Raw genomic sequence first — 10,577 nt, 5'->3', positions numbered from 1 at the left:
GGATTGCGGCTGGGTGGGCTTTAAGGTTCCTTCCAACCCAAACCATTCTGGGATTCTAAATGTAAGAAGTTTGGGCTTGGCAGGGATGCTGAATTCATGAAGGCTTCAGTCTTTTCTGGGGTATGGGCAGATGTCACTCATCTCTGAGCTTGCTCTCGTTATCAGCCTTGGCAGAATAAGCTCATTTATGTGTACAAAACAACCTACAGCATACTTGGAAATGGCAGGTGGACTGTATTTCTCAAAATTACTAAGTAAGTGTGGCGTGTGGAAGAAAATACATGTCAGATCTCTGTCCCTTATTATGAAGCCAAACTTTTTTTTTTTTGGTTAGGAAAGGCTCCAGAGCCTTTCTGGGAGGCAGAACATTTTTGGAAGTGTCTCAGTTTTTTTACAGGGAATTTAAGAAAATCTTTTTCAACGCTAATTTGTATTGCAAAAGGCAAATGTGCTTCAAGGCAGAAATAGGTTGCAGTAGGGACTCTGGGACTCTTCAACATTGTGTTGCTGTGTCTGAGAGTTATTAAAAATATCTTGAATTACCTGTCTGAAAAACAGGCTGTGCTGCATTGTACAAAATGCCAGGGATAAAGGTTTCAGTTTTAATTTTATAGGAAATACAGTTTTCATCAATTAGACTTGTGCAGTCCCTTATAACCCTTGTGTTACCATATGTTGATGTTTGATTTATGGTTCCCTTGGGTGTGCTATGGATACTCTGCTTTTTCTTTGGTTTTGCTAATGTTAGCACTCAAGAGTGTACGCTAATGATTCGAACTGCATAGTCGGCGAAAAGATACAATGTTAGTATTTAATTGTATGACTGCTATGTAGAAACTATTGCTAACATTTTGTTGCAGGGTGGAGCTCCCAAAGCTTTAAATTATAAAGGCTTCTTTCAGCAGCTTGTTAAGAACTGGTATCCATAACTGAACATCTGGTTGTTATCAGTGCATTTTCACTTCATTGAAAACTATAAATGCATGTGGAGGAAAAATGAAATACTGTGATCTAGTTACATCACTCCTAAGTAGCACCCTGTGGTGCCAGTACAAGTTAGCTGATATTTCTATTACATTCCCTTATTTTCTCTAGTTATGGTTGTTTTAGGGTGCAGTCTTAGTTGTTTGGAAATGTTGACAATGTTGACAAAATTTAAATGTTGACAATGTTGACAAAATTTAAATGTTGACAAAGTTTTGACTCATTTAGGGATGCTCGCTGCATTTTATGGGAGCTAAAAAATCATATGTAGGAAGGAAAGGCAATATAATTGATTATAAAGCTCTACAAAGTAACTGCAGCGTAGGAAAAGTGCCATGTACAGATGATTAGAAGTGTTTAGGCTTTCTTTTTTGCCAGTTGTGAGTAGCAAAGAGATTAAGAAATGTTTTCCGTTCTAGCTCAGTAGTGCCATATTTTAATTATTTTTCTTACTTTTAAAAGAATAGGTCAGAATAGTTCTTTATAAAAAGAGTCTATTCAAGGAATTTTTATCAAGACTGTAGTAGCTCCATTATTTGGAAAACATGTGACTTTGGCATTTTTGGCAACTTTGTCTAATCATCAAAGGCAAACTTCCATCTGTTGAAACTAAGGTCGAAGATAGCGAAAATATCCAAACTGAGAGAGATTTGTGTTTCTTTACTTTGAAGAGCCTCTAAGTTTAAGACTATTGTGCTCTGTTTAGGAGGGAGCTGATTCATATAAAGGGAGTTTCATTTGCTGCTGCACCTTGGGGTGGTAGGAGAACCTTTATCTGTATCACATATTCTTACTCTGTTCTAGTTTAGTTTTTATTTTAGACTTAGATTAGTATTTTTCTGTGACATGTTCTATCTGTTCACTTGGTGTGCTTTAATTTGGAACAAAATTCTTCACCTCAAAGCACAGTGTCAGAGGTCTGTACAGTTTTTTCATACATTATGCTGTGTATCATATTCCCAATAATCTGCACTCATATATGGTTTTCAGCCCTCTGCACAAAAGATGATGGGTGTTGAAAAACCTCTGTTTGCAGGTATTTGGGTCTCAACAGCAAAGACAGACTGTGGAGAAGGTTCACTTTCACTTAGGCTGCATCACTGATGTGATTCCTGTGGTCTGGCTCTGTGTAGAACTCTCTGATGGTCTAATGTAGTAGTTTGATCACCTGAGTAATCTCCTCTTCCCTGGAAGAGGAAGATGGAAGCTACACCTGGGAGTCTCTGAAGCTGACCATTTCTGAAGGAATTTGGGTCACTCTCTTGTGTTCTGTTGTTTGAAAAGTAACGTCTTTTAATTAGTTTTAGTGGATATTGGTAACAAGACATGGTGATATGAACAGCAAATGGAGAATAATACATCTTCTGTGCAATATTTAGAAGTCCAGAATTTCTTCTAGAATTTTTAGTCTGTAGAGGGAAGAAATAAATATCAATAAGTGACAATATACACAGTCACATAGTCTCAGATGGTTTAGGAACAGGTCTGTGAAAAAAGGCTCTCAAGTCATGTTAATCCTTTAGGCACTACCTTTAGAGTATTTCCATATTGTTGATGCTCCAGGGCTGGAGCCCCTCTGCTCTGGAGCCAGCCTGGCACAGCTGGGGCTGCTCAGCTGCACAAGAGAAGGCTCCAGGGACACCTCAGAGCCCCTGCCAGGCCCTCCAGGGGCTCCAGGAGAGCTGCACAGCCACTGGGGACAAGGCATGCAGGGACAGCAGCCAGGCAATGGCTTCCCAGGGCCAGAGGGCAGGGACAGATTTTGGGCTATTGGGAATTAGGAATTGCTGGCTGGGAGGGTGGGCAGGCCCTGGCCCAGGGTGCCCAGAGCAGCTGTGGCTGTCCCTGGATCCCTGGGAGTGCCCAAGGCCAGGCTGGACAGGGCTTGGAGCACCCTGGGACATGGAAGATGTCCCTGCCCATGGCAGGGGATGGAATGAGATGATTTTTAAGGTCCTTCCAACCCAAACCATTCCAGGATTTTTTGTTCTCTCACCCTATTCTTCTCCGAGTTGGGAATGCCCAGCGTGGGGGAGATGCAGTACGAAATGTCAGAGATTCTTTCTGCTTCCAGTCTGTGTTTGCTGAGTGCCCCCTTGGGACATCTCCCAAATGTTTGGAGTCAGCTGTAATGACTGTAGAACATTATCAGCTGCCACAGTACATATGTGCCATCAGTGAGTGTAAAATTAGGAGTGTTTCCAAGAGGAAAGATTATCTTCTCTTCGAGTTGTTGTACTTGTATCCTGAGACTGATAGCCAGATATTGTACTTGCTTTTCAGTTTTAAAAACTGATCCTATTCTCTGTGGTGACTCCTCTTTCACCTTTCTGGTGGGCCCTCAGGAAGCAGGGAAATGAAACCTGGTTCCTGTATGATTTGAGACTTTTTGTATGAATCAGCCCTTTTGGCAACTCTCCTAAATTAGAAAATGGGTTACCTTTTAACCTTTTAATACTCGGAGTAGACAGCTCTAGCTGGGTGAAAGTTCAGGAAAATATTTGAACAGGGAGGGGGCTTGGTCTAGGGGTGGGAGTTGAAATTTGGAGTTTGGTTTCTGACTGTTCAGGCTGTTTGCTCTGTAGGTGTGAAATAATTTATGAGCTCCCAGCCTCTGTGTGCTGATGTAGAAATAGCTGCATTTCACTGAGTAATTAAAGTGTTTACAACAGCATGTGCCTTCAGAGTGTTAATTGGAGTTCGTGGCTGAGATTTTCCTCTATGGTGCCTCTGTGCTTCACCTTGGTTCCTCTGTCACAGACCTCTCTCTCACAGGCAGGGAACAAAGCTGAATGATTGGGAGCATAGAAAGCACTTGTGAGCAGTGCTTGGCCTTGGAGAGAAGCCAGCAGCAGCAGGATGGTGACACATAGGTAGATTGTTGAAGTTCTTGGTAGGTGATGCTGATAGGAGGTCATCCACATGGTTTTGAATGGATAAAGCAGATGCCAGGATACTGGGGAGTTGTGGTTTTAACAGGACCATAGTTCTTGTTCTGTGTGGGGTGATTGCATCATTTGGGAACAATATTTGGGCTAAGGTTGGACAGGGCTTGGAGCGACCTGGTCTAGCAGAAGGTGTTCCTGTCTGTGTCAGGGGGTGGAACTGGATGAGATTTATGGTCCTTTCTGAAACAAACCAGCCTAGGATTTGATTATTCTAATTTACAAGTTTGTCACCAAAGTCAAAAAATAAAATAAATAAACTAAAATATATGTTCTTGGTGGAAGACCAGAAGAGAAGTGATACTCTCTCCAGTCCATATCGTGGAAGAATTAGTTACTGCACCAATTTCTTCTAAAGCAGTACTACTGTATGTTTAAATGCAGTGCTGCTTTAAAGCAGCTGTAGAGGTCGCAGAGGAACCCAGGATCTCTGTTACCTACCTGACAACAAGATTAAAATGGAATGTGGTCTGATTCAGTAGAATTTATTTCCTAGAGGTTGTGGACCTTCCATCCCTGGCAGTGTCCAAGGCTGGGTTAGACAGGGCTTGGAGCACCATGGGATAGTGGAAGGTGTCCCTGCCCATGGCAGGCAATAGGACTGGATGAGCTTCGAGGTGCCTCCCAAACCAAACCATTCTGTTATTCTAATTTTTGTCTTTTGCTTTAATAAGTTGTTATCTAATGATTACTGATTTGTTTATGATTATAAATCATACAACTCTGTAGTCGTTTAATTAAAAAATTTTAATTGAAATGATCTGGCATCATTTACTTTTGGAAGGAATCCATTGATGTATCAGTTTTTCATTGAAATGTAGACACCAAACACGTGTTAAAAACACACATTTGTTATGCTAGTATTGGGGAATCTTGCATTTTGGAGCTCCTCATTCTGTGAAGAATTCATTATTTAACATAATCTCGGATAGATATGGCATGATCTGTATTTTCTTCAGAGAGTACATGTTTATCTGTAAGGTTTGTTGCCAGAAATCAGTTTTAGCTCGGGTGTCACATGGGAGAGCCTGGGCCTGCTCCATCCAGTCCAGGGATGCCGCTGCATACGAGGTATGGTACCAGGACAGCTGCCTGGGATAAGAGGAGAACCCAAATGCAGGAGAGAAATGATTGCCGTGAGTTCTGGACTTCAGTCTGTCTCAGATTCTTTCCATGTGAAAGATGTGTATTTCTTGAGATGTCTTTTGAGAGACAGACGTGTAGTATCTGCTAACTTACCTACCTGATATGGGAATATATCTCCCTTTGGAAAGGGGAGGGAGAGAATAAGTTGAAAAAATTGAGAATAACTAATGAATCCGCAAAAGAGAAAATCCAAAGGAAGAGAAAGAAAAGACCTCTGCATGTTTTGGTGCATTGCTTTATGATGTCCATTTACACAGAGTGTGAGCTCTACCTGTAGATATTTTATTTGTTTTGCAAGACACTTGAGAAGGAAAAAAAAAATGCCAGAGAAGCTCAAAACAACATGCAGTTATTCTAGCTTTCTGAAAGAAGTAGCTAAATAATTTTGACATGTAATTGATACATGAGTTCATTATTTCTAGTTTCCTCCTTATCTGCAAGCAGACAGTTTTCAGGGGAAGTTGAAGATCAGCATAAATTCCATGTAAAGTCGTTCTATATGACTGATAGCTTTGAATAAAATAAAAAAAAAATCAAAACCAAGACCTCCTATTATATAGTCTCTCAATATAAATAAACAATGTGTTCTTTGAAGTTGAAAGAGGTTCCTGGTAGTTCTTGTGATCCTCCAGAAATGCCTGAGTTTCAGAAAACCATACATTTGACCCTTGGTGGAGAAAATAATTTTGCTCTGAAGCTTTATCATTGTGCTGATAAATTAAGGGTGACTGGATCTGAGGGGTTACCCTAGATATCAGGACCCTGGTTTTGTTTTTGTCAGAGCAGATTTAATTTGAAGAGATTCTACAGGTTTGGGTGGCGTGTTTCTACAGTTAAATGTGCGCTGTCTGGGTTTTGAACTTAGAGAAAATGAGAATAACTCACTAAGTGGGACTGCTTGAATTTACCTTTCTGTTTTTTTTCTATCTGAGTTATGTAAGGATATTGAAAGCAGATTTTTTTTCCTTAATACAGTACAGTAATCTCTTAGTTTATTTTTTTATGCTGATTCTTGTCAAAACAGAAAATTATTTTGTAATGTTTCCTCAAATTTGCTATTCCACTTGTGTGGGTTATAATAAAAATAAATGAATGAATGATTGAAATGGAGAAAAAGTATACTAGACCCCAAAATTTGTTTCCTCTCTGAATACTGACCCAGTGCATGCTGTAGTATGTTATGAAGTTGTTACCCTTTTCATTCATCACCTTGGGGTAGGAGACATTGTTCCTGTATTCTCAGCTGACGTCATAATGATAAGTTTCTGAATGTTTTTCATATAATATCAAAAAAGTATTTTCCCAAACTGTTGCTTTTATTTTGATAGAAAAACATTTCTCCTTTTTTTTTTTTTTTTTGCTGGTGGCTGAACCTTTGATAATTGATGTTATGTATGTATTTAAGTCTTCTTTGCTTTGCTTGGGATGCGTGTGGGTGGCGGATTGCACCGCTCCCTGGTTTGGAGAGGGAGCAGGCACTGTTCCTAGTGCGTCCTTGCTTCTGGCTCAGATGAATTTGCAGTGGAACCAGATCAGAGTGTAACCTCTGGCCTGATCTAATTATCAGCATTTACACTGGCGAACTTCCTCAGGAGTGGGCAAAAAGTCAGGTAACTTGCAGAGAGTAAAAGTAATTCAAAAGGACATAATGATTTTCAGGAAAATGTTACTTAGGCAGTATGTCCTTTCCCAACCCATAACTTCAAATGTTTGGGGTTCAAATACTCAAATGAAGTGTGAGAAAATAAAAAACAGTGAATATGCACAACCTTCATTTTTAAAAACATTTTTGTATGAGAGGTGGTGCAGTTTTGTGGATTGTGATCCAGGAAATTGTGATTCCAGTTTGCTGTTGGCTTTGAGTAAATAACTGCACTCTGGAGAAACTCTGGCCTGGAGCTGCTGCAGAAGAGCTTAACTTAAGCTGTCTGTGCATTGTGCTGCGTGAAATTCTTGTTTTCACACTTGATAGTAATGCGTGTTGTTTGCAGCATATCTGGCAGCACACTTGAGAATATTAAGCTATTTGGTTGTGTTAAAAATTAGACTAATTTCTTCTAAATAAAATGCTGTGTATTTTAGTGAGGACCACACCAGCTCTGATCCTGAGACTAGTGAAAATCTAGTTCTTTCTGCGGTTAATTTGTTTTGTTTTGGGAGATTGCACTGTAGTTTTCAAGTCATCATTGTTTGAAAGTGCACTTAATTTTATGCTTATACCTGTTCTAACTGTTGAGAATAAAATTTTTGGAAGGTGACATTGTAACAAAGAAAAATTTAGCACCACTGATTAAAAAACATAAATGCTGATTTGTTCTTTGGTGTTTGGATTTTTTAAAATTCTTAAATAGAGGTACTATTAAATATTTGCATTTGACAATAATAAACAGATTTTGAATTTCCAGTAGGTCCCAGGTCAGAAAACCTTGGTAACTGTTGCAGGGAAACCATTGTAACTTAGCAATACTGGATTGTGAAGCATACTGTGGAAATTAAATGGTGACAGTGGGAGAAACATTAAAAGGACTTGTGGTAACAATAACCATACTTGATAACAATATTTCCGATGAACTGCAGGGTGGTGCTGTTGCACCAAATGAAGTATCTCATTTTGGAGGACGTAAAAATGGTCTTTGGTTGAAAGTAAGAATGATACTGGTTCATGTCCAAGTTAGTTCATTGTGTTATAAAAGGTTTCTTGCAGTCTGCAATTTGTTACTGATTTAGGAGGCAAATGCCGTTTTTCTCTCCCTTTTAAAAACCAGATTTGTAACAAAGTTATTATAGGCAGAGGTGGGAACAGAAAGCACAAGATACTTTTAATAGTGCGCCTGTCATCTGTTCTGCTGCGCAGCCTTTCCTAATCAGCCTGGGCTAAATGAACTGTGCTGAGCTGTCTGGTGTCCGTATTTAAGCATTGCGGCTCATTCTTTGTGATTATCTTGAATACCTTGTAGTGCCTTGAAACTTTGTACTTCTCTGTTACCTCAAAAATACCATTAAAAACTGAGCAATGTATGTGGTATCCTGATACCCTGAGCATTTTGTACACTTGAGCTGGCTTTTGTATATTACATTCTTCTCATAGGGATCCAGTTTTCTTGGTAGATGGAGCTGTGTTGGGCTAGTTGGACATTCATTCCCTCACTTAGCATGATGGCTTCGTGACAATTTTGTTTAATAGTACAAAGGACACACTTCTGGGAGATACTTAGTATTTTGAGTAAGAAGTATAGTCAATCTATCAATTGCAACTTGAATGCCATGAGCAATACCTCTTTTTACATTGTTTTGTCCTTTGGTGTCTGAAAAAAATGCTTATTTCTAAGAAAAACACCCATTTTTGGTATAAAATGATTCTGAGTTTCTTGAATTTGTTGTTTACATGTTCCCAGTTGAATCTCTCTGTGCTACACAGTGTATAACTTCAGGTGAAGCTACCAAGTGTTCTTGGAAATCAGCCTGTAAACAACCCAGTAGATTAATCTCTGTAATTTTGCCTTTATTCTGCAGAGATATTACGTACAGCATTTCTTTGGAAGCTGTGACAACTCTCATTGTGTTCCTCTCCTGCCAATTATTCCACAAAGAGATTCTGCGAGAGAGCATCATTCACAGATACCTGATGCATGGTCGATGGTATGTCCTGCTCTGGGGTGCTGCCTAAGGGCAAAGAAAACGCTGCTGGTGGCTTTTTTAGGTTGTTTGTACCTGAAAACAGAAGGCAGCAAAATGTTATCTTGATAGAAAATTTGCTCTGCTCAAAAGAAAAGAGATCACAAAAGCAAACATCTGTAAAGGCTCTTGGAGGGATTTGGGTGGAAATCTCACAGCCCAGACTTCAGTAAAACTAATTTGGAAATAGTTTTTATATTTTGAGAGTAGTTTCATTAACTTTAAACAGTATTTAGTTTTCAGGATGGTTTTTTGATTCAACAATGAGTCTTGTAGCACTGCAGCCTAGAGAACTCAGGTCCCTCAGAAATGCTAGGGCTTTCTTGCCATCCAGATAAGCAGCAGTCCTTGGAAAGATGAAGACACATGCTGGGCTGAGCTGAAGGGAACACTTAGCCAGGGGTAGACTGGGTTGTGTGAGTAATACCACTTGTTCTGGCAAGTTGGTTGTTGTGTTCAAGTGCTTTCACGGTGGCTTACATGCATCTTAGTCAGGCTCCCATTCATTCTCTTTCAACTTCAAGTTCCATGTGGGCAGATTTCTCATAAATGCATTTATTCTCTGTTTTCCTGAAGTTTCTACTAGGTGTAAGAGACAGATACTACTGTGACATGCAGGGGAAGGAGTGAGGCTCAGCTTGGAGCACTGGGCAGACTTCAGCCTGAAACATCAGCAGGATAGAGCCAGAGCCTCAGGATGTGTGGGGTATCCTAGTACTTCAGTCTCTGGATGGAAGGAATCAAGGGTTTGGGGGAAAATGGGGAGTGTTTGGGGGAAGACTTAGTATGTGGTCTAAGAGGTCTGTTTTGGGAGTAGGAGGAGCCTGACCTCTGTAGAGAGATGTAGCAATTTGGTGGCTGGGAATCGAGAGCAATGTGAACAGGTGGAGGGGTACTGGTGTGACATCCCACCCCTAAGGAGAGGGAAGCACCCAGGGTTTGTATATGTTTGTGATCAAAAGGAATGACAAAAGTCAGAGGATCTGCCAGATTTTATTACTAATTACACACCTGGCATGGAAAACAGTGTTTGTCCCTGATATCCCAGTGTAAGCACAGTGGGATTTGGATAAAGGTGAGGTGTGCTGTAAAGGGAGAAAGAGAGGAACAGAGAGAGAGAGAGAAATTAGATCAAAGAAGGGGAGAGAGAAAGGAAGAAAAAAGAGAGAGATCGCCAGTCGTTACTCCAGTGTAGATCCAGCTGATGGGATGTCCTGAGGCCCTGGGCTTTGTGGGGCACATTTAAATCTTCCACTCCTGAGGAGAAGTTTCCCACTTTTTGTGCAAGTCAGTTTTCATTCACAGTGGTTCCTTCAGGCCTTTCTGGAAATGGGTTGGAGGCTTTAGGGTCTTGGATGGGCTCAGAGTTCCCCCCTGCAGTGCTGGGCCCTTCTGGCCCTGTCCCTGCCCCTGTGCCGGGCTGTGCTCTCCTGCAGGAGCCACAGCCAGGAGGTTTGTCCCTAAAACGCTGCCCTGCCTCCATATGGCCCCTTCTCCAGCCACATCCTGGTCTTACTCTGCTGTGTTTCTACCAAGTCCTTGCTTGTTATTCCTAAAAACCCTTGGCTGGCTCCACACCACGCAGCTATTGCTGTTTGGGACATGCACATTAGCTCCTTACCTACTGGGATTCTACAGATGGTGAGACAGTCCATCCTAACAGAGCTCCTTCTTTTCTGCTCTAAATCAGATGGGAATTGGAGCCAGCTGTTTGCTGTTGTGGAAATGCTACTCCATTCTAGAAATACTGTAACCTTCTAGTTAAATCCAGCAAATTCTACCAGCATTTTTCAGATTCGTTGATGTGAGGTTGGTTGTTTCATTGGT

The 10,577-nt window shown here is 40.7% G+C and overlaps 1 protein-coding gene across 6 annotated transcripts in view; it reads left to right on the top strand.

Annotated features, from left to right (window-relative positions):
• DYM (dymeclin) overlaps window positions 1-10,577 on the top strand; it is a 198,948-nt gene that overhangs the window by 21,631 nt on the left and 166,740 nt on the right. For all 6 annotated transcript variants that reach the window (XM_005424193.3, XM_031059634.1, XM_031059633.1 and 3 more), the window contains one exon: window positions 8,589-8,714. In XM_005424193.3, the coding sequence (XP_005424250.1) occupies window positions 8,589-8,714 (126 nt within the window). The remainder of the gene's footprint in view (window positions 1-8,588; window positions 8,715-10,577) is intronic.

Source organism: Geospiza fortis, unplaced genomic scaffold, assembly GCF_000277835.1.
Source record: "Geospiza fortis unplaced genomic scaffold, GeoFor_1.0 scaffold488, whole genome shotgun sequence".
Taxonomy (NCBI): domain Eukaryota; kingdom Metazoa; phylum Chordata; class Aves; order Passeriformes; family Thraupidae; genus Geospiza; species Geospiza fortis.
This window is presented reverse-complemented; position numbering and strand designations above follow the sequence as displayed.